This window comes from Rana temporaria, chromosome 10 (genome assembly GCF_905171775.1).
Source record: "Rana temporaria chromosome 10, aRanTem1.1, whole genome shotgun sequence".
NCBI lineage: Eukaryota > Metazoa > Chordata > Amphibia > Anura > Ranidae > Rana > Rana temporaria.
In genome coordinates, this window is record NC_053498.1 from 12,665,754 (window position 1) to 12,690,648 (window position 24,895).

Genomic DNA, 24,895 nt, shown 5'->3' on the forward strand with positions numbered 1-24,895 from the left:
TTTTTTTTGCTTAAATGACTGTTTACAGGGTATAGAGACATAATAGTTAACTGATTCCTTTTAAAATTGATTAAAAATAGATAAAAATCAATCATATAATGTACCTCTAGTTTCGTTTTTGCATCTAGTTTCGTTTTTGCATGTTATCCTGCCTCTGTGCATGTACAGAGCCATAGAGCAGTGATGGTTTGGAAAATGAAACTAGAATCTCCCAGTACTGTGGTCATCAGGAAACAGACAACCAGGAAGTGTCCAGAACAGAGAGGAATTACAGCAACATCAGAGCAAAAACGAACAATGAGGACATGAAACCAGGACTGCAGTAAGGCAAAGGAAGCTATTTAGCTAAAAAAAAAATCCTTTAGTGGCCCTTTAAGTGTGCCTAGGGATGAGTTCTAACTGTAGGGGGGATGGGCTTACTGTGACACTACAGTGATCACAGCTTCCTATTACAGAAAGGTGTGATCAGTGTCCTGTCACTAAGAAGACTGAGGAAATGCTTGTTTACATAAGCATTTCCCCCTTCTTCCTCCCCATGACACGATCTCAGTTATGGCCACGAACAGCGAGTCAGCGGGACCTGTGATCGGAGTCACGGAGCTCCCGGCAGCGCACGCACGCACCCACAATGCCGGCTTCTTAAAGGGGACGTATATATATGTCCTTTGCCTGTCCGTGCCATGCTGTCGTCGTATATAGTCGTACGCTAGTTGGCAAGCAGTTAAAATGCACTCACATGGTTCCAGGTAACAACACGCCTGTCACAGTTGAAATGGAGCCCATCCACCAAGCTGAATGGCTGATCCACAATGTGCGCCGCCTGCAGCCTGGGGCTCTGAGCCAAGGGACTCAGGATGGAGAGTCCCGCAACTCAAGCACTGAACCTTGTGGTGGTGCGGTGTGGAGCCGAGGCGGCTGTAAATGCCAGACCAATGTGTCGAGGGGGTCTCAGAACACAAGTCTGTGTACTCCAAGATGCTATGGATATTGAAAAGCGTTTCTCGGGGTGTGGCTTTCTTCTTCAGGCAGTAGCACAACTTGAGTGCATCTAAATAGTTTTTTCTTTTTGTGTCAAAATAAAGGAGGTTTTACACTAGGGGAGTGCTTCCCTTGTCTTTTCCTCTTCCTTTCCAACCTAAACCAACCTCTATCACCACCATGTCTTGCTGTCACATAGGGGCCAGTGGAAGGAAGCACAGAGTGCGGAGGGGGATCAATAAACCTTCACAGACAACATTTCTAATTTTATGACAGGTTCACTTTAACAACACATGAGATCCCTTTCTTCTATTGTTACATTGACACTTTAAGTAAGAATGGCTTTGTAAACCAAATCCTGAATGAATATTTTACATTATGGACTGTTGAATATTATTAAATAAGTACCTGTCACAGACACTAAAACATATCTATTTTCGAGTTTATCGGAATTGATATCAATATTTATTCCTGGATAATAACGTTCTGTTTTCTCCACATTGATGATCTTTATGGAGCAATTATTTTCTGTATTCCCAGTAAGAAATGTCCGTCCTTTGTATTCATCGGCCACATCATTCGGGGTTTTATTGTTGAAGATTTTGGCCTGATCATCTCTTGAGTACCAGAAGAAATTATAATCTTTAGCATCTTCAGGACGGGTGAATGTGCAGGGGATGTCCACACAGGAACCTTTTACAGCAAAAATAACTAATGGGAATGTAAATTTCCAGTCCTCACATGATTTGTCATCAGAGCAACCTGAGAGAAGAACAAATGTTGAAAATATATATATATGTTCTATCAAAACATATCCAATTCATCTACTGTAAGTGGTAGAAGTGAGCAAACTACAGTCTAGTCTACTACAAATTGCCTGCCTATGAATGGAAAGCCATGGAGATACTAAAAAATCTGAGAAGCTCATTATATGAAATAAGTATTTGTCATTGTATAATAGACTTTTGGGGTGCTGAAGGAAAACGTAGTCAAAAGTTACCTATGGAATGGAATGGATTTTTTTTATATCTAATTTTTAACTGTATATCAATAAACATTATTGGGTAAATCCCTTTTCATAAAACCTTTGACCACATGTGTCTTCAGCACTGGAAAGTCTATCATACAATAACAAATACTTTCTGCAATTATTATGGATGGGCTATCTGTTCGACTCGAACATTGTCTGTTCACCCGTTCGCCGAATAGCGAACAATTTGGGGCGTTCGAGGGATAATTGGGAAAAGTCGCGGAACACCCTTTAACCACTTCCATACCGGGCCTATTTTGGCACTTCTCTCCTTCATGTAAAAATCTATTTTTTTTTGCTAGAAAATTTATCAGAACCCCCAAACATTATATATTTTTTTTAGCAGACACCCTAGGGAATAAAATGGCGGTCATTGCAACTTTTTTTCTCGCACAGTATTTGCGCAATAATTTTTAAAACACCTTTTTTGGGGAAAAAAAGCGGTTTCATGAATTAAAAATAGGGCTGTTACTGATCAAAATGTTTCTGTTCGATTAATCGTTTTTTTTTAATCGATTAGTCGACTAATTGTGATTAATTATAACGCACATACAGATCCAACTACTTTTAGCTGATCTCCTTGCAGGCTGATTCCCAGTGCAGGTACCAACCACTGGAAAAATGGATAGAAGGATACAAAAAACACACAAAGGCAGCGCTCGATGGGAATAGCATTAAAACTTTTATAGTCTTCAAGTAGGTCACCAAATAAATATTGCACTGGAGATAAAATCGATGTAGCTACATAAACTGTAAAAATGGTGCGAGTAATACCAAACGGTACCAAAAGCAGTCATAAAAACATGTAGCTAAGTATGATACTGGTATAAAAATGTGTACAACGATGCCACTGCTGAATCCAGATGAGGAGGGGTTAACATCAGTCCGTCGGCATGTAGATGTCCCATGAAGGGAACTATCACAACTCCCAGTGGATGGTTGTAGAATCCCAGGTTGATAGAGGGAAGTGATAGAGGGAAGTGTAACAGCCCTTGCGTGTGGCAGATAGTAAGGCACAGCAAAGGAGCCCTTCAGATAGACACGGCAAGCCCCGCCGGTGTCCGTGACGTTACTGGATCTCCGACGGAACTCCCTGAAGGCCCAGAAGCCTGGAGAGGTGAGTACCAACCAAAATCATTTTAATCGATCAAAAAAATTTAAGATTAATCGATTAATTAAAAGTTAATTTGCACAGTCCTAATTTTTATATATCGAATTTTTAACTGTATATCAATAAACATTATTGGGTAAATCCCTTTTTTGATAAAACCTTTGACCACATGTGTCTTCAGCACTGGGAAGTCTATCATACAATAACAAATACTTTCTGCAATTATTATGGATGGCCTATCTGTTCGACTCGAATATTGTCTGCTCGCCCGTTCGCCAAAAAGCGAACAATTTGGGGTGTTCGAGGGATAATTGGGAAAAGCCGCGGAACACCCTTTAACCACTTCCATACCGGGCCTATTTTGGCACTTCTCTCCTTCATGTAAAAATCAATTTTTTTTTGCTAGAAAATAAATCAGAACCCCCAAACGTTATATATATATTTTTAGCAGACACCCTAGGGAATAAAATGGCGGTCATTGCAACTTTTTTTCTCACACGGTATTTGCGCAATAATTTTTCAAACACCTTTTTTGGGGAAAAAAAGCGGTTTCATGAATTAAAAAAGAACAAAACAGTAAAGTTAGCCCAATTTTTTTGTATAATTTGAATGATGATGTTACGCCGAGTAAATAGATACCTAACATGACATGCTTAAAATTGTGCACTCATGGAATGGCGCCAAACTTCGGTACTTAAAAATCTCCATAGTCGATGCTTTAACATTTTTTACAGGTTACTATTTTCGAGTTACAGAGGAGTGCTAGAATTGTTGCACATGCTCTAACACACGCGGCGATACCTCACATGTGGGGTTTGAACGACGTTTACATACTGTATGTGGGCGGGACTTGAATGTGTGTTCGCTTCTGCGCGCGAACTATCGGGGACAGGGGCGTTTTAAAATTTATTTTTTTATTTTTTTTATTTTACTTAATTTTATTTTTTTTACACTTTTTTTTACATTTTATTTTTTTGATCACTTTTATTCCTATTACAAAAAATGTAAACATCCCTTGCAATAGGAATCCATATGACAGGTCCTCTTTATGGAGAGATGTGGGGTCAAAAAGACCCCACATCTCTCCTCCAGGCTTACAAGCATGAGATTGTGAAAAAAAATTCACCGATCTCAGGCCGACAGCCACGATTGCGGCTTTGTTTAGCGGTAGTGGGCGTGACGTCATAACGTCGCTCCTGGGCCTCCGGCGGTCATAGAGGTCTATGCTTCCCAGCCAGCGCCGACCGATTCACTCTCCGGGCCCCAGATGGCGAGGGAGAGCCCGGAGGAGCACCGCATGTCCCCTCCCGCTGCCTATAAGAACGATCAAGCGGTGGAACTGCCGTTTTGATCGTTCTTATCATGCAGAGAATCGCCGGCTGAAGACAGTGATATCTGAATGATGCCTGTAGCTGCAGGCATCATTCAGATATTACCGCACAAAGTCGAGGACGTCCCAGGGGTTATAAGTCTATGGGAGAAATCTAAAGTGCTAATTTTAAAGGTTAATATGCAAGTTGCTGTCATAAAAAGTGTTTGGGGATCTGGGTCCTGCCCCAGGGGACATGTATCAATGCAAAAACAAGTTTTAAAAATGGCCGTTTTTTCGGGAGCAGTGATTTTAATAATGCTTAAAGTGAAATAATAAAAGTGAAATATTCCTTAAAATTTTGTACCTGGGGGGTGTCTATAGTATGCCTGTAAAGTAGCGCATGTTTCCCGTGCTCAGAACAGTCCCTGCACAAAATGAAATTTCTAAAGGAAAAAGTAATTCAAAACTACTCGCCGCTATAATGAATTGCCGGGTCCCAGCAATACAGATAAAATTCATTGAAAAAAAAACTGCATGGGTTCCCCCTTAGTCCATTACCAGGCCCTTTGTGTTCGAACACATTTTTTGCCTGTTTGCATGTTCTGCTGCGAACCGAACCGGGGTGTACGGCTCATCCCTAGTAATAATGCAGCATGTTGGTGCTATTGAATAAGTCCAATACAATCCCTTCATTTTCATTGGATTAAGGGTTCCTGAGCATTACATCCTATATTTCTAAAATATATATATATATATATATATATATATATATATATATATATATATATATATATATATATATATATATATATATATATATATATATATATATATATATATAAAGAAGGAGATAAAAAAAACATTAACAAAGAAAAACTAAACTAATTGGAGAGACAGATTTAGGAGATAAGCCCCATAGCTCCCAACTGTCCCCCAATTGTTGTATTTATTTAGAGATTTAGAAATTAAACCTCAGAACTGTCACAGAACCTAGAATTCCTAAGGAAACATTTTTAAAAGACAAATAATAAAATGAAAAAATCAAAACAGCTGCACTTACTATTACCCACACAAAAAAAAACATATTATATAACACAAATACACTTAAAAGGGTGTTGCACTGTCATAAAAATGATCAACACAAAATACATTGATGTGATAGTGTCAACAATTCAGATTAGAATTTGAACATTGGAATTATATCTATATATATATAAAACTCAACGTGTGTGTATGTATGTATGTGTGTATGTATGTATGTTCCAGCATCACGTCCAAACGGCTAAAGATATTAACATGAAACTTGGCACACATGTTACTTATATGTCAGCAACAAACATAGGATAGGTGGTTTAACCCTTACCCACCCCCATTTGCCATGGTCGGGGTTTTTCTTTAAAGTCCCATTCAACTCTATGAGAAATACATGTTACTTCATAACTTCCAAACGGCTGTAGATATTTCGATAACACTTGGTCACATGTTACTTATATGTCCACTTAAACTATAGGATAGTTCATTTATCCCTTAACTACCCCCATTTGTGAGGGTCGGGGTTTTTGTTTAACCCCTTCCCGACCGCCGCATGTACATATACGTCGGCAGAATGGCACGTACAGGCACATTGGCGTACCTGTACGTCCCTGCCTAGACGTGGGTGGGGGGTCCGATCGGGACCCCCCCGCGACTTGCGGCGGTCGGGTCCCCTCGGGGAGCGATCCGGGAAGACGGCGCGGCTATTTGTTTATAGCCGCTCCGTCGCGATCGCTCCCCGGAGCTGAAGAACGGGGAGAGCTGTGTGTAAACACGGCTTCCCCGTGCTTCAATGTGGCGGCGCATCGATCGGGTGATTCCCTTTATAGGGAAGACCCGATCGATGATGTCATTCCTACAGCCACACCCCCCTACACTAGTAAACACACACTAGGTGATCCCTAACTCCTACAGCGCCCCCTTGCGGTTAACTCCCAAACTGCAACTGTCATTTTCACAATAAAGAATGCAATTTAAATGCATTTTTTGCTGTGAAAATGACAATGGTCCCAAAAATGTGTCAAAATTGTCCGAAGTGTCCGCCATAATGTCGCAGTCACGAAAAAAATCGCTGATCGCCGCCATTAGTAGTAAAAAAAATAAAAAAAATAAAAATGCAAAAAAACTATCCCCTATTTTGTAAACGCTATAAATTTTGCGCAAACCAACCGATAAACGATTATTGCGTTTTTTTTTACCAAAAATAGGTAGAAGAATACGTATCGGCCTAAACTGAGGAAAAAAAAAATTATATATGTTTTTGGGGGATATTTATTACAGCAAAAAGTAAAAAATATTGAATTTTTTTCAAAATTGTCGCTCTATTTTTGTTTATAGCGCAAAAAATAAAAACCGCAGAGGTGATCAAATACCACCAAAATAAAGCTCTATTTGTGGGGAAAAAAGGATGCCAATTTTGTTTGGGAGCCATGTTGCACGACCGCGCAATTGTCTGTTAAAGCGACGCAGTCCTGAACTGTAAAAACCCCTTGGGTCTTTAGGCAGCAATATGGTCCGGGGCTTAAGTGGTTAAAGTCCCATGCAAATCAATGGGAAATGTATGTTCCCACATAACTTCTGTACGCCTGGAGATATTTCAATAATACCTGGTACACATATTACTTATATGCCAAATAAAAATATATGACAGTTAAATTAACCCTTACCTACACCCTTATATAAAAGATGGGTATATTTATATTACTATGATTTTCCTCCCCAAAAGGTTAAGATAGGAAGACCGGGCAACGCCGGGTATTCAGCTAGTATGTATATAAAGTTTTGGTTCGCTATGTCATCAAAGTCTCTGAAAAAAAAAAAAAACAAGGAAGAAGAAAGAAGTGCATCCAGAGAAATGACAGTGTCTCCAAATCATTAAATAAAATTCCTCTTCACAGTCACTGCCGTGCACCAGCTTGTCACAAAAAAAAAAAAAAATCATTGCCTTTAGTTATATTTTAACATTTTTTTTTAACATCTTTACCTGTCACTTTGACTTGGACACTCTGGCTGTTATTAAGGTCATAGGAATTTATCTCTTTATTTATTCCTGGATAAAACCCTTCTGTCTCTTTCACATCCTTGATTCTCAGTGTGCAGTTGTTTGTTCCGTTATCAACAAGACTTGTCCGTCCTCTGTACTCTTCTATAACCTGAGAGGGGTCCTTACTATTGAAGATCTGGGGGTATCCTATACGTTGATACTTAAACCAAACCAGATTGACCTCACTGAGGTCTATGGGAGCAGTGAATGTGCAGGGAATGGTCACATCAGAATTCTTCAGTGCTTTAATGGAGTCTGGAAATGAGAAGGACCATTCCTTTCTGTCCTCATCTGATGACACCACTATGAAGAACAAAAGCAGACATAATTCTGTGTAAAATATATCATAGATAATAAGGGACAAATAATGGAAGGTGACTATAACCAAGGAAGATACATATACTGTAAGGTACACGGGTCTTTTATTTTTATTTTTTGCTTCATGAAAGAGGATCATCTTGGGGAATTTAAAAAAGGAAGTGCCTTTTTGTAGTAAGATAATAAAAAGTATTAAGGATTAATTTGTCCCCGCTCTACTATTTATGTCTGGAGCATATACAATTTTGGCAGCAAATTTCGAGTTCGTTTTAGTCTTATGCCGCATACACACGACCGTTTTTCGGGTTCCAACATTTTTTTTTTTTTATGTCATTAAAAATGATCGTGTGCTGGCTTCAGAGCATTTTTCACGATCTAAAAAATGCCCAGTTTTTTTCCGCACATGCTCTATTTTTTCACGATGTTTTTAACGTTGTCGTTTTTAAGGTTGTAAAAAATTGTCGTGTGTGGACTTTAACGACGTGAAAAAAACGCGCATGCTCAGAAGCAAGTTATGAGACGGAGCGCTCGTTCTGGTAAAACTGCAGTTCGTAATGGAGTAAGCACATTTATCACGCTGTAACAGACAGAAAAGCGCGAATCGTCTTTTACTAACACGGAATCAGCTAAAGCAGCCCAAAGGGTGGCGCCATCCAAATGGAACTTCCCCTATAGTGGCCATTCACACCTGAGCGTTTTGTCGCCTGAAGCGCAACGCCCCAAAACGCTAGAGGGGAAAAAATACATTATTCTCTATGGAGATGGCTTACATCTCCACTACAAAACGCCTGACGCCGAACACCTGAAGCCCAAACAAGTTTTGGACCCTTTTTTGTCGCTCGAATTGAGCGTATTTGGGCGTTTTACATTGGTGACCCTAGACCTGTACAAAATCGCGGTAAAAAACGATGCGTTTTGTCGCAGCAAATCGCGGTAAAAAACGCCGCAAAACTCTACGCTCAGGTGTGAATGCAGCCTAATAGTGCCGTCGTACGTGTTGTACGTCACCGCGCTTTGCTAGAGCATTTTTTTTTCACGATCGTGTGTAGGCAAGGCCGTTTTAATGATCAAGTTGAAAAAAAAATCGTTTTTTTCTAGACCCTTAAAAACGTCATTTTTTAGAACCCAAAAAACGGACGTGTGTACGCGGCATTTTGTCTTTTGACTTAAATTGCATTTTAGTTTTAGTCCCATTTTAGTCTTCTGCAATTGTTTTAGTTTTAGTTGTATTTAGTCGACTAAATCTGAAGTACATTTTAGTCAACTAAAATAATTTTAGTCTACTAAAAACAAATTTTAGTCATCTAAAATCTAATGGATGTAGTTAAATTGTAATGCATTATTTAAGTATTTTTCCACAATTTACAAACTCATTACATACTGATGAAGTAAAAAATCGAATATGTTATTATTTATGGTATTTAGGTTTGAACATGCACTACAGGCCAGTCTTAATTTTGACATCAACTTTCAATTTAGCTTTAGTCATACTCTTGACTAAATTGTCATTTTAGTTTTAGTCGCGATGTAGTCATCTCAATAGTTTTAGTCATATTTTAGTGAATTTTCCCCAGAGATTAGTAAATGAGATGAAGCTCTGTTGACTTTCTTCATCCAATCAATCTTTGCAAAGTGAATTTTCACCACATTCACTAAGCTCTGGGGAAAATCTCCTTGCAACATAAACTGACAATTTGCATTTAGTAAATCATCCCCAATGTCAATCTCCTCATAAGCCCAAGCAAAGCTATTACTGAGGCCTCATACACACAACCATTTTCCTCGACAGAGCGGCCTGGGGGGCAATTGCCACCCTGCCCCCCGGCCCAGCCCACCCCCTGCTCATACACACGACCGTTTTCCTCGATAGAATCCATCAAGAAACTTGGTGGCAGAGCTTTTTTGCAGAGGAAAACGGTCGTGTGTACGTTTTTCATCGAGGAAACTGTCGTGGAACTCGACGAGGAAAAAAGAGAACAAGTTCTCTTTTTCCTCGCCGGGAGTCTCAATTTCCTCGTCGTGTTCCTCGTCGGGCTGGTTTTCGACGAGAAACACGTTCGTGTGTATGCTTCGAAACCCAGGCATGCTCAGAATAAAGTATGAGACGGGAGCGCACCTTCGGTAAAAGTAGCGTTTGTAATGGAGATAGCACATTTGTCACACTGTAACAGACTGAACTCTCACCAAACTTTTACTTAACACGCAGTAACATGAGATTAGCAAAAGCAGCCCCAAGAGTTGTGCCAGTGGAATCGAACTTGCCCTGCCGTCGTACGTGTTGTACGTCACCGCGTTTGAGAACAAGGAGATTTGGTCTTGACAAAGAAAGCTTGACGAGTTTCTCGACAAGCCAAACAAGGAACTCGTCGAGAAAAACAATGTGTCTTTTCCGACGAGTTCCTCGGTCGTGTGTACAAGGCCATGCGTTCGCTTCTGCGCACGAGCTCGTCGGGACGGGGCGCTTTAAAAAAAAAAAAATAATTCTTATTTATTTTTATTTATTTTATTATTTTTTACACTGGAAAAAAAATGGTGTCACTTTTATTCCTATTACAAGGAATGTAAACATCACTTGTAATAGAAAAAAGCATGACAGGTCCTCTTAAATATGAGATCTGGGGTCAAAAAGACCTCAGATCTCATATTTAGACTAAAATGCAAAAAAAAAAAAAAAAAATTGAAACTGTAATTTTTTCAAATGACAAAAAAAAAATTGTCTCTTTAAGAGGCTGGGCGGGACTGACGTTTTGACGTCACTTCCGCCCAGCAGAGCTATGGGGACGGGCGAAGGAGATTTTTCCTTCAGTCTCGTCCCCGCTCAGCTGCCGAACGGTCCCGATCTCCTCCGCCGCTACCGACAGCTCCAGTAAGCGGCGGAGGGTGCGGGAGAGCGGCGGGAGGGGGGGGCCCTCTCCCGCCGCCGATAACGGTGATCTCGCGGCGAATACGACGCGGAGACCGCAGTTATCGTTAACAGAACCGCTGACACTAAAGATGGATACCTCGATTGTGGCAGCAGCTGCTGCCGTTACCGAGATATCAATCTTTAAAGTTAGGCCGTATAAAGACGTACGGCCGTTTGGAAGTGGTTAAAATATTTATACCTTCTAAATATGGAAAAAGTGACAATATTTATATAGACTTTTATACTTGTGAGGCCTCGTACACACGACCGAGTTTCTCGGCAAAAACCAGCAAGAAACTTGCTGGGATTTTTTTTTTGCCGAGGAAACCGGTCCTGTGTACATTTTCCGACGAGGAAACTGTCGAGAATCCCGTCGAGCCAAAAAAAGAGCATGTCTTCTTTTTCCTCGACGGGAATGGAGAAACTTGCCTTGTCGAGTTCCTCGACAGCCCAACAAGGAACTTGACAAGGAAAACGATGTGTTTCGCCCGTCGAGTTCCTCGGTCGTGTCTACGAGGCTTCATAGTAAACATTGTGTTATATGCGTGGGGGTATGCCTGTACTTTTCTAAAGAGCTCAAACATGTGGTAGCAATTAGTCTGAATTGGTTTCTCCTACCAGCCTGTTAAGACTGTGCAGTGTTCTCAATGTATGTGCATGTATGGAAATAATAGCTATTATAAGGATTTTGAGCTTTACTCACTTTTTTAAACATACTATTATTTTGAACACAATTGTATTATTATACAGGAATTGTTTGGCATAAAAAGCTTGTGCAATGCAAAGAAAGTAAGACAGGACAGATACAATAGAAAGATTAAATTGCAATACTTGCGCTGTAAAGTGTGGGGCAGGGAGTATGTAATGGGCGGTAATATTTATAAGTGACTAGTGAAAATATTATTTAGTGAAAACAGTATTATAAGACATATATAGCAATAAAACCAATACAAGGATAGTCCTTAATGAAAAAATCTGCACTCTGAGGAGGTCCAGATCCAGTGCAGTCCTGCCGTGTATTAGTGTGCTCCAAACAGAGATAAATCCTAATCTCCAACGGTGCAGGTATTGTGTAAAAATAAAAATCAAAAAATGAAAATGCAAAAGGTACAGGGAAAAAGGTCTGAAGGAAGTATATATGAGACCCTTAGATCCGTAATATAGGTGAAATAGGATAGTTGAGCCAACACCAAAGTTACATGTAAACACCTTTGGTGAACCCAGCTGCTCACCTCGAGTTGACCACAATATGTCCAGGTCAAACTGGTCTAGATGGTTACAGTCCACAAATAACACATGTAAATCTCCATCCAATGTTTAACATGAAAAAACAAAGCAAAAAGACAAAAAGAGGCTGATGGTGAAATACCGTCACAAAAAAGATATTAGCAATTGGGATCTTGGCGGGTGGGAGTGCACTCACATGTGAGTGAGAGATCTCAGACTCATATCCACGAGTACCGTACTCGTCGGTCCCTCTATCTTTCCTCTGCTTCTTTCCACTAATTCTCAGGGTTCAGATGCTGGCTGTTTTGATCTCCCCAGGATTTTTCAGTGTGTAACGCTGTCTCAGCTGCTGTGGGCTTATGGTAACTCCTATCCCTCTCTCATTAGCTCAGGTGGAGCGCTCAGGTGGCGTTGTAATGGGAAAGGGGTGAAAGAAACATACCCATAGTATAGCCCAGTCAGCAATGTAAACCGATTTTATTAAAAACAAAAGTTAAAACTCACATATAGATACAGGAACTCTGCAACAATCCTTACGAGCGGCGAACTCGTATGTCCGTTCGTCAGATGCTGTGGTGTGTCCTGCCTACCAATCCCGACGCGTATCGTCACGATCACGTGACTTCAAGAGCTTTAAGAGAGCCCTGCTCATGAGTAATTACAATGTAAAAGTGAAGAGCAAGTGGTACAAAAGTAACAAATGTATGGGAGAAAACTGACGGAGAATGTAAAAGTTCAGTTGTTGGGTGGAGGTGGATCTCTGAAGAGATGAGATTTCAGGGATCATTTACATGTGGACAGAGCAGGAGATTGGGGAACGGGTTGGGGTAAAGAGTTGCAGAGAATGGGGGAGGCTCTGGAGAAGTCCTGGAGGTGATCATGGAGAGAGAGATTTCTTATGAACACATTCTACTTCTACAGATCATTTTTTATACAACATGAGATGGATGGAAGGAGTTTTCTTACTAACTGCCACTGTGTTGACATTCCTTTGTCATTAGTGTAATTCAATAAAGGGAATACAACATTACCTGTGACTTTGACCATGGCATTCTGGCTGTTATTAAGGCTGTAGGAATTTATGTCTTCACTTATTCCTGGATAAAACCATTCTGTCTCTCTCACATCCTTGATTCTCAGTGTGCAGTTGTTTGTTCCTGTAGAAACAAGACTTGTCCGTCCTCTGTACTCTTCTATAACCCGAGAGGGGTCTTTACTATTGAAGACCTGGGGGTGTCCTGAAACATCGTACTTATACCAAATCAGATTGATGTTCTTGCTGTCTTTAGGAGAAGTGAATGTGCAGGGAATGGACATATCAGAATTCTTCTGTGCTTTAATGGAGTCTATAAATGAGAAGGACCATTTCTTTCTGTCCTCATCTGATGACACCGCTATGAGAAACAAAAACAGAGATAATTCCACATCAGTGTAAAAGATATCATAGATAATATGGGCGAGGAATTGAAGCCAAGCCTAATAACAATGCTTACAGGTCATGTTTTTTTTTCCTTCATGAAACAGGTTCATCTTAGAAAAGTGACTGTGTACTTGTTTTATATCCATATTGTGGCAAGATCCTTAAAAAGCGTTAATGATTATTTGGTTGCCACTGCTGTTGTCTGGAGGTGCCATACCATCCTTGATTAACTTTTTTTATTTAAATGTGCTGGCAAACTACCCCAACAATTATACATTCTGATAATTATTAAGGTAGTGCTACACTGTTGTTGTGGGGTATAAAAACTTCTTCTAAAATGTATGCATCCAATATCCACCTGAGATACCGAATATGTACTGCGTCAGAGCGGCTCTATTGCGTGAAACGACGTACCTATATCGCTTCATGCAATAGATAGTGTGGGCGCGCTCCCACTGCACAAAGGAGGAGCCAATGCATGTGCCCGGTGGACCAGCGGTACAGAGAGGCAGAATGGGGATCTGCCTATGTAAACAAAGCAGATCCCCATTCTGACAGGGGACAACATGGAGATTTGCTGTTCCTAGAGATCAGGAACAGCGATCTCTGTGTTGTTCCTGTCACTCTGTAACTACACACAGTAATGCAACGCTTTCTCCCTGGTGTGGAGTGTCGTGCTCGCCCCCCTCCCTTGGACTACAAGAGAGTCAGTACGCTCTCTACATTGAAGATAGAGAAAGGAGCTGTGTGTTAGTGGGCGTCCTGACTCTCCTGTAGTCCAAGGGAGGGAAGCACGACACTCCACACCAGGGAGAAAGCCTTGCATTACTGTGTGGAGTTACAGACAGAAGAACAGGAAGTGAGGATTTCTCAGAAGAAATGAGGACATTTAAAAGCAAAATGGAAGGATGAGGTAAGTGAAGGAGGACTGCACTAAGGTAAAGGAAGCTATTTAGGGGAAAAAATTGTACCTTTACAACCCCTTTAAAGTGAAACAATAAAAGTGAAATATTCCTTTAAATTTCTATAGCTAAATGTCTATAGTATGCCTGTAAAGTGGCGCATTTTTCCCGTGTTTAGAACAGTCCCACAGCAAAGTAATTTAAAACTGTTTGCAGTTGTAATGAATTGTCGGGTCTCGGCAATAAAGATAAAAGTTATTGAAAAAGGGGGGTCATGTTGGTGCGCTGCCCTTTTGAAAAAGTTCTACCCAGAAAGGGTAACTGGTAGTCTTCTGAAGGTGAAACTAAGTGGGAATACATCTTCGAAAGAGTATGTGAGAGTGAACCTTGTTCAGTACAATATTCTTCAAGTGGGTACAAATTATGGCCTAATATACCAGAAGTCAAGACCTGTAATGTAGTGTATAGAAGTGTATAGAAACAAAAACAAAACCTGCTGGTCCCTGGCGCTTTCTATAAAATGCACAGATGTGAACGCGACCCATAGGAAGCCATGTTAAATGGACTGTAGTGTTTTTCTGCAAAATTAAAAAAAATGCTTAGGTGTGAACCAGGCCTTAGTTTTGAGCCTTCATATTATACCAATGCATTAGGTCTTTGGTTTCGACTGTTTGCCAGAAGCTCAGACAAACAAATTAAATGGCAACATGGTTGGTCTAATTAACATGACAAACTAAAGTCTTATAATTTTTTCCTTATTTATGTTGTTTATTTTTTTGTTTTACATTTTGCTGTACAATGTGAAAATTCAATAAAAATGTAGAAAAAACTAAAACATAGCCATAAAAATATGCTGGAAATTGATAAGAAACTATTCATTCTATTTATATTACCTTGAAGAAGAAATATGAAAATGTATCCTAACAAATAACAGGACGCCGGTTTCATTATTCAGAGTTCTGTTTCTCTTTCTTTTCTTGGGTTCACTTATATTTACTTCTCTACAGAAAGATGAAAGCCTAATTAGTCATCAGTTACAATACAAGAGGAACATCTTTACATATTGGCAAAAATCTTCAAACGGTAGAATTGAGTTGCGAGTTATTTACAAACTTCATCATTTCTTCCTGCGTTGCTGTTGGAGAGTTTGCCTCGTTTTGTCTTTCACTGGAAATCTCTGTAAAGAAGTCTCAGATAGCAGTAAGAAGCTGTTAGGAGGTCTAACCCTTCCCCCACTCTATTCTAACCTACAAAGAAAAGTTTAGCCTTGACATAGACTTTAACTGATCCAATGCATACTGTACAATCTTTTACATTTTTAAAGGATCGTTTATCATTTAGCACATTAAAAATAACCTGCCAGCACAGAACCACTTACAGCTATATTGTCAGGGAAATGGCTGAAGAAGGACTGGCAATTCCGCCCAACACAATCATGGCCGCCATGGTGCACAGCGTGACTAAGGTGGGCGGTACTTCCTCCTTGTAACCTGAACAGATCACATGACTAACTTCCTGGTCTATTTAAGCCTGCTGCTGGAGCTGCTCATTGCTGGATTATCTCCTGAGGCCCCATACACACCATAGAATCTATCCGCAGATAAATCCCATCAAATGGGTTTCTGCGGATAGATCCTATGGTGTGTACACGCCAACGGATATTTATCCGCAGATAAATCTCCCCTGGAATGGATTTCCAGCAGATAAATATTTGTCGACATGCACAGAATATCTATCTGCTGGAATCCATTCCAACGGATGGATCCGCTCGTCTGTACAGACTTACCGGATCCATCCGTCCAAAGGGATTCCCCGCACGCGCCGTAATGAATAGACGCATGCGTGGAATTCCTTATATGACAGCGGCGCGACACGTCATCGGCAGAGGATTTCAGCGCGGATTTCAATGCGATGGTGTGTACACGCCATCGCATTGAAATCCTCTGAAATCTTAGAGAGGATTTATCCGCGGATACGGTCCGCTGAACCGTATCTGCGGATAAATTCTATCGTGTGTATGGGGCCTCAGTCTCCTGTGTACCTTGACCTTGTCTCCTGATCCGTGCTTATACGTTGTGACCCGGCTTGCCTTGACCTCGCTTTCTGATCTCCTGTGTTTGACCCTTGGCCTGCTTCAGAACTCTGCTTCTGCTTCCTGACCACCTGGCTTGACCTTCAGCTTGTACCTGGACCCTACTTGTGTATGACCTTGGCTCGCCCCTGTATATGCTCTGGACTGACCTACCTGTGTTTGACCCCTGGCCTGGCTTCTGGTATCTCCGTTCATCTGAATACAACAAGCTTAGTTCTGCCTGCCTCAGCCATCCCTCAGTGGCTCATCAGACTGCAAGCAAATACAAATTATAATTAAATAAATAATAACGATTGAGGTAAATTGGTCAGTCCATAAATGAATATTAACAGCATCAAAACAGTCAGTATGGATCCTCTAGTGGATACACTCATGCAGGTATTAATGAAACGCCACACCACCACAGTGACAGGTAAAATTTGACTGAAGTGATCCCTCCACCAATAAATGAGGCCGCTTACCAGAGGGCAAGCAAACTGAGCGTTTGGCTATAACCCAGCCACAGCCTTTAATCCACAGGATCCCGGGGGAGAAGCAGCTCTCAGAAACTCGATGGGTAACACTCTCCAATATGCACAGTTTATGAAACAAAAGAAGGGTGCACCATAGCGTGATTCCGTTACATAAAAGGCATTTTATTAAAAGTACAAATAAGAGGTACTCACAAACATTGCAGTAAAAACGTTTGGTTTAAAATCAGAGTAAGCCAGCCGGCAGATACAAGGAGCCCTTCCTCCTTAACGTGGTGACATCACTGCGCGTCCTCCCAGACGCGTTTCATCATCAATGGACGTTCTCATTGAGAACGTCCATTGATGACGAAAAGCGTCTGGAAGGACGTCACCACGTTAAGCCAAAATGCTCAGTTTGCTTGCCCTCTGGTACGGAAGTGCCACCTTGCGACCAGCGTAAATATGCAGCCTAAGATACGACGGTAAGACACTTACGCCGGTCGGATCTTAGGAAAATCTATGCGTAACTGATTCTCTGAATCAGTCGCATAGTTACAACCACGCACACTCGTATCTCCTTTCTGAATCCGGGCCATGGTCTTCATGGACGAGTCATCAGAAGAAAACCTCTTCTACGTCCTTACCACAAAAATCAGCGTTTGAACTTTGCAAATGAACATATAGACAAGCCTGATGCATTTTGGAAACAAGTTCTGTGGACCGATGAGGTTAAAATATAACTTTTTGGCCGGAATGAGCAAAGGTACGTTTGGAGAAGAAAGGGCACATAATTTAATGAAAAGAACCTCTGTCCAACTGTGAAGCATGGGGGTGGATCAATCATGCCTTGGGGTTTTATTGCAGCCAGTGGCACAGGGAACATTTCACGAGTAGAAGGAAAAATTGATTCAATAAAATTTCAGCAAATTTTGGATGGTAACTTGATGTCATCTGCGAAAAAGCTGAAGTTAAAGAGAGGATGGCTTCTACAAATGGATAATGATCCTAAACACACCTCAAAATCCACGGGGGATTACATCAAGAGGCGTAAACTGAAGGTTTTGCCATGGCCTTCACAATCTCCTGACCTCAACATTATTGAAAATCTATGGATAGACCTTAAAAGAGCAGTGCGTGACAGACAGCCCAGTTATCTCAAAGAACTGGAAGACTTTTGTAAGGGAAGAATGGGCAAAGATACCTCAAACAAGAATTGAAAGACTCTTGGCTGGCTACAAAAAGCGTTTACAAGCTGTGATACTTGCCAAAGGGGGCAGTACAAGATATTAACTCTGCAGGGTGCCCAAACTTTTGCAGACGCCATTTTTTTGTTTTCTGTCATTTTGAAAGTGTAAATGATGGTAATAAAATCTAACTTTTTTTGACATATTAAAAGAATGTCTAATCTGTAATTTGATGCCTTTTGGAGATTTTTCCATCTTTCCTTGGCTTCGTTATGCACATTAATAAATTTTTTTACCTGGGGTGCCCAAACTTTCGATCCCCACTGTATGTAAAGATAGTCTTGGTCCAAAACGTTTCATCTGTAATACATCGGTGCTTACATTCACTTCTCCCTTTCTATAGCCATAAAGAATGAGTAAAGTATTTTCTTGTACTTTTGCACTGGCCATCAAAGATTCCTGTGGTAGGTCAGACCATGTTTGTAACCTCTCTTGTAACCACATCCTCTCTTCTATGGCTACCTTAACTCTACCAGTTAAAACTAATTAATCTACTGGTTTCTGCTTTGTGTTTGCATAAGGAGATGCAGAAAGCAATAACAGTCCTCGTAGACAAGCAAACCGAATTTACATTAAAAACAAATGTTTTGTGCTATTGCCTCTACCACACTTAAAGCGGGAGTTCACCAAATGATGTTTTTTTTTCAGTTTTCCCCTTAGATGGATGCTCGTTTTGTCTAGGGGAATCGGCTAGTTGTTTTAAAATATGAGCTGTACTTACCGTTTTCGAGATGCATCTTCTCCGTCGCTTCCGGGTATGGGTCTTCGGGAGCGGGCGTTCCTTCTTGATTGACAGTCTTCCGAGAGGCTTCCGACGGTCGCATCCATCGCGTCACTAGTAGCCGAAAGAAGCCGAACGTCGGTGCGGCTCTATACTACACCTGCGCACCGATGTTCTGCTTCTTTCGGAAAATCATGACGCGATAAATGCGACCATCGGAAGCCTCTCGGAAGACTGTCAATCAAAATAGGAACGCCCAGTCCCGCAGCCCATACTCGGAAGCGGCGGAGAAGATGCATCTCGTATACGGTAAGTACGGCTCATATTTTAAAACAACTAGCCGATTCCCCTAGACAAAACGAGCATCCATCTAAGGGGAAAAAGTGTTATGTACGGGTGAACCCCCGCTTTAATATTCTTTTTACTAATGCTTGGTAAAAGTAGAAGGTGCTATCGTTTTTTTTTTTTGCTGGAGTTTTTGGAATCTTTACTTTAGCTTCACATCCATAGTATACCACAAAAACATAGATTTATGGTCAAGACAATTTGCAGGTTCTCCAAACCACGAATTCAGTAGTGTTGAGCGGAATACGCCATATTCGATTTCGCGATATATCACAAATATATAAGATAGTGAAAGTGATTCTGCGCAACGTATCTCACATTGCTGTGACACATAAATATAACACAAATCAAAGTGAAATAACACTGAATGGGTAAATATATATCCACTAAATAGTCCGTGTATACAGGTGGTATAGGAGAGCTGAGTCCTGCTCAAATAGTGTCTAAAACTACTAAAATAAAATAAAAATCCGAACCAAAAAATGGTAAATAAAAGTGATGTGGAAGAAAACCAAAACGAATCCTTCAGTGAAACAAATTCAGTGAAACAAAATTATTCAAAATTGTATAAAAGCTGCCAAATGATCCAATCAATATGCTGAGTATGCTGGATTAGATGTAGAGTGAGTGACCAGCAGATGAAGATCGAATCCTCCACTAGGCTCACTAGCCTCTTACCTCTAGGTAGATATAGATGAGCATCCGATCTCTCACACCGTGGTAATCTTTAAAGGGTAGTCCCTGTCCTTTCTCCCCTTGCGCTGGCACAACGTCTATAGATCCGTATAGTACTCCGCCAAGGCCGAGATGCCGAGAGCGGTTCGCTGCTGCGACTAAGCGCAGTCCGCCCCCTGGAGGTGGTACAGAGGGTGGATGGCACCAAGAGGCACAAGCTACCAGCAGGCAGGGTAGAGCTTGTGTGGAAGTCCTGTAGAACTGGAGCAAGGACTGATGGGTATCAGGGTCCAGCAGAAGAAGACTGGTAGAAAGTCCAGAGCAGGCTGAGGCTCAAACACAGGCAAGCAGACAATCCAGGTCACAGACTGGGGATCAAGGCACTGGAGACAAGAGGCAAAACTGGATCACAAGCAGAAAGTCAAAGCGCAGGAGACTAAAGGTGAATCCGGGTCACAGGCCGAGGGTCAAACACAGGAGGCAGGAACAAAGTCCATAAAACAAGCCAAGGTCGGGTGCAGGAGAAGATCAGAGTAGGTCAGGGTCAATCCGGGTCACAGCAGGTAATCAATCAATCAATCAGGAATCAGGAACTCAGGTACAGGAAGCTTAAGACAAACCAGCTGGTTTGTCTTAAGCTGAGTTCCTGATTCCTGATTGATTGATTGATTACCTGCTGTGACCCGGATTGACCCTGACCTACTCTGATCTTCTCCTGCACCCGACCTTGGCTTGTTTTATGGACTTTGTTCCTGCCTCCTGTGTTTGACCCTCGGCCTGTGACCCGGATTCACCTTTAGTCTCCTGCGCTTTGACTTTCTGCTTGTGATCCAGTTTTGCCTCTTGTCTCCAGTGCCTTGATCCCCAGTCTGTGACCTGGATTGTCTGCTTGCCTGTGTTTGAGCCTCAGCCTGCTCTGGACTTTCTACCAGTCTTCTTCTGCTGGACCCTGATACCCATCAGTCCTTGCTCCAGTTCTACAGGACTTCCACACAAGCTCTACCCTGCCTGCTGGTAGCTTGTGCCTCTTGGTGCCATCCACCCTCTGTACCACCTCCAGGGGGCGGACTGCGCTTAGTCGCAGCAGCGAACCGCTCTCGGCATCTCGGCCTTGGCGGAGTACTATACGGATCTATAGACGTTGTGCCAGCGCAAGGGGAGAAAGGACAGGGACTACCCTTTAAAGATTACCACGGTGTGAGAGATCGGATGCTCATCTATATCTACCTAGAGGTAAGAGGCTAGTGAGCCTAGTGGAGGATTCGATCTTCATCTGCTGGTCACTCACTCTACATCTAATCCAGCATACTCAGCATATTGATTGGATCATTTGGCAGCTTTTATACAATTTTGAATAATTTTGTTTCACTGAATTTGTTTCACTGAAGGATTCGTTTTGGTTTTCTTCCACATCACTTTTATTTACCATTTTTTGGTTCGGATTTTTATTTTATTTTAGTAGTTTTAGACACTATTTGAGCAGGACTCAGCTCTCCTATACCACCTGTATACACGGACTATTTAGTGGATATATATTTACCCATTCAGTGTTATTTCACTTTGATTTGTGTTATATTTATGTGTCACAGCAATGTGAGATACGTTGCGCAGAATCACTTTCACTATCTTATCTCTATTTTTGTGTTTGGTAAAACACTGCTAGATTTTGCTGCACTGTATATTATTTGTTGAGGTGTTTGTATTTTAAGGATCTATAATAGCGCGGAAGCACTTGTCACTTTAATCACAAATATATAGCCGAATATTTGAGAAATATTCGCTAAAATCGAATATTCGTGATATTTTATCCAAATGAAATTTTTGCGAAATTTCGCTATTGCAAATGCGAAAATAATTGCGAAATTTCGACACGTGCGGTAGGAGAACTCTGATTGGCTCATTCTGAAATCGAATATTCGTGATATTTTATCGAAATTTCGCAAATGCGAATGCGAAATTGATTGCGGAATTTCGACGACTTTGGTTGGAGAACTCTGATTGGCTCCGATGCAAAAGAAGGGCGGAGAAAGTATTCGCTAATATTCTGAAATCGAATATTCGTGACATTTTATCCAAAAAACAATATTGCGAAATTGCGCTAATGCGGATGCGAAAATGATAGCGAAATTTTAACAACTGTGGTAGGAGAACTCTGATGCAAAAGATGGGCGGAGAAAATAATCGCGCAATATTCCTATTGCCGAATATTCGCATTGCGAATATTCGGCAATATAAAATGATCGCTTCAGCTACTCGGCCCAGTGTCTCTAATCATACCAGCAATGCTTTTAGACGTCGATGGAGATCACTAGGATGTGATCTGTTTTAAAAATAAAATTGAAAAAAATGCGAATATTCGGAATAGCGAATATTGGCCGCGAAATTCGAGATATTCGCGAATACTCGAATATGCCATATTCGAGCCGAATATTCGCAATACGAATATTCGTGAGCAACACTAGTCTTCAGTACTTCAAATGAACTGAATAAGTGGGTTGGAGAAGCTACTTAAGGTTTCCAACAAGTCCAGCTGAATGTGACTCATTTCTACAAGATATACCACAACCAGGATAAATTAGAACCTTCACAGATACTGTATATGTAGCACCCTGAGGTTTAGGCAGGGTTGCTCCCCAAAATTTACTTGCCAGGAATAGTCATCTTGGCTAATTGTTAGAGATCAATTGATTTCTCCCTAAGTCTGGCCTTGTTGCATTTTTCTCTTATACTGCTAGGTGGCCAGGTACCTGGTGGTACTAGATAGGAGAGGGGCATGCAAGGTTATATTATGGGTATGTGGGGTGTCTCAGCCAATGGGCAGGGGTTTTCTTGAATCCCTTAGACTGCTAGGAGAACCTATATATTTGGGTGAGGTCAGGTGATCGATGGTCTGTGCCACCTGGACAACTGTCTGGGCGGACGTGTGTTGTAATGCCCAGGCTGCTAGGCCAGAGATTGGGTCTATACTGGGCACATCTGGCTACTAGGCTGTCTGAGGGACTATCCAGAAGCAAGTGAGCAGTACAGGTTTGGGATAGCAGCTTGCAGTCCAACCAAAAGTCACGGTTCTCCCAGCCGGAGAACCTGTCGTGGTCGGAGGTAGAGGGGAAGCTGTCGCCAATAAGGCACCAACCACCTTTTTACCAGGGACCACCATGAGTAACTGAAGCAAGTACCGGAGCAGAATTCTCACCAACCCCGGGACTGTGAAAAATCTGGAAACTTCAGTGGGTATCAAGCCAGGGACCCAGCCAGCGGAGGTGACGCTTGCAGAGCAGCCTTGTTTGTCAAGCCAGGGACTGAGCAGGCCAGTGGCATGACGCTTGAGAAGTATCTGGAGTGCCAAGATAGGGGAAGAGAGGTGAGGGTGACGCTTGAGGAATCAAAGGATTCAGTGGCAGTGAATTATCTAGTCTAGTGAGAGAGACTGGGAGCTCAGTAATCTGAAGAACTACCAGAAGTGATTGTAGTGGAAGTAATAGAACTGTTATGCATGGCTGTCCTCCTGTTGTTTAAGTCTCAAGGTTTGCCAATAAATCTTGCAACTACCTAAGGGTAAATCTTGCAACTACCTGAGATAGGGTGATCAGACATCCCTGGTTTCCGGGGACAGTCCCCAGATTGAGGACACTGTCCCCAGTTTTGTCCCCGGATTGGATTTGAACAGGGGCTGGGGCAATTTCAAAGACATTCAGTGCAGAATTAAAAATAAAAATTCTGAATTACACACCCCCGCTCTGCCGCTCCTACTAGCTTAGGGGGGTGTATTTTTTTCTATTATGTGTGCCCCTTTCTGATGATCATGTGCTGGTTGGAGCGGAGGGAATATTTCTTCAGTTACGTGGGCATGGCCATTCAGCTCCGCTCAGATGTTCTTCTGCCTTGGCTGAAGTCCCGGCCAGCAGCCTGCCTGCTTATCTCCTTGCTTTCCCTGGCGGAGTGATCTTCCTCGGCTCCCCATCGAGTAGTAGTCGGGGGGGGCCCGAAGAGTAAGACTTAACAGGCTGTGAGGCGGCGGCGATGGGCAGAGAGTCACTGATTGCCGCCATTACTAGTAAAAAAAATATATGTCCCCGGATTTCATTTTAAAAATCTGGTCATCTTAGCCTAAAGGTGTCCTGGCCCTAACCCTCTCTCCTCCAAAAAGTCTGTTAAGAGAAATAAAATCTTTTTTTGCATTCAAGAAGTGTCTGGCACCCAATAACTTTAACTACCTTGCACCCACCATGCCTCACAACCCACCATATACAGAAGGATGTCAGCTATCTCTGGCCCTGGAAGTTCTCATTAGACTGAAGGAGGCCTGGGACCTTGCTACATATACAACATCATAAATGTAAATTTTTATGGTATACTATGGTGTGAAGCTAGAGAACGGTTTCCAGGAAAAAACGATATCACTTTCTACATTCACCGAGAATTAATAGAAAGAATATTAAGTAAAATAATGACAATAAAACTGGTACTCACAGAGATTCAGCAGTCAGACTCGGAGAAGGAAGAGAATATGGCAATGTTAGAGAAGGAACTTCACTGTTATAAGTAATAACTCCTATGAACCATTGCGGTCAGTTTGTAACTTCCTCAGAAAAGCCAACTTCTGATTTCAACACATTCTTCTGAACTACACAAATAGTAATAAATTCCAAGATATTGATCAGTTCTAGGAAATTCTGTTCACTAAAAACTTTGACAGGTGGAAGAAGTACAGAATTAACTACTTAAGGACCGCTGCACGATGATATACGTCGACAGAATGGCACAGCTAGGCACATTGACGTATATATACGTCCTCTTTAAGAGCCCAGCTCGCGACCCGGTCCGAAGCTCCCTGACCGCGCCCGCGGGACCCGCAGACCCGATTGCTGCCAGTGTTTCGCGATCAGGTCACATGAGCTGAAGAACTGGGAGAGGTGAGTGTAAACAAACCTTCCCCGTTCTTCTCTGTGGCAGTGGCAGTGATCGTCTGTTCCCTGATATAGGGAACGACGATCACTGACGTCACACGTCCAGCCCCGCCCCCCCTACAGTAAGAAACACACATGAGGTCACACTTAACCCCTTCAGCACCCCCTAGTGGTTAACCC

The 24,895-nt window shown here is 41.8% G+C and overlaps 1 protein-coding gene across 3 annotated transcripts in view; it reads right to left on the minus strand.

The window, feature by feature from the left end:
• The window catches only part of LOC120916334 (B-cell receptor CD22-like), a 91,973-nt gene extending 67,658 nt beyond the window's left edge, over positions 1 to 24,315 (minus strand). For 2 of the 3 annotated variants that reach the window (XM_040327242.1, XM_040327243.1), the window contains exons 1-5: positions 24,279 to 24,315; positions 15,173 to 15,280; positions 12,989 to 13,351; positions 7,448 to 7,810; positions 1,387 to 1,740 (exon numbers count right to left, since the gene is read on the minus strand). In XM_040327242.1, coding sequence (XP_040183176.1) covers positions 1,387 to 1,740; positions 7,448 to 7,810; positions 12,989 to 13,351; positions 15,173 to 15,227 — 1,135 coding nt within the window. In that variant the 5' untranslated portion in view covers positions 15,228 to 15,280; positions 24,279 to 24,315. The remainder of the gene's footprint in view (positions 1 to 1,386; positions 1,741 to 7,447; positions 7,811 to 12,988; positions 13,352 to 15,172; positions 15,281 to 24,278) is intronic. The other variant, XM_040327244.1, reaches the window with a different exon arrangement.
• Between the last annotated feature and the right edge of the window lie 580 nt (positions 24,316 to 24,895).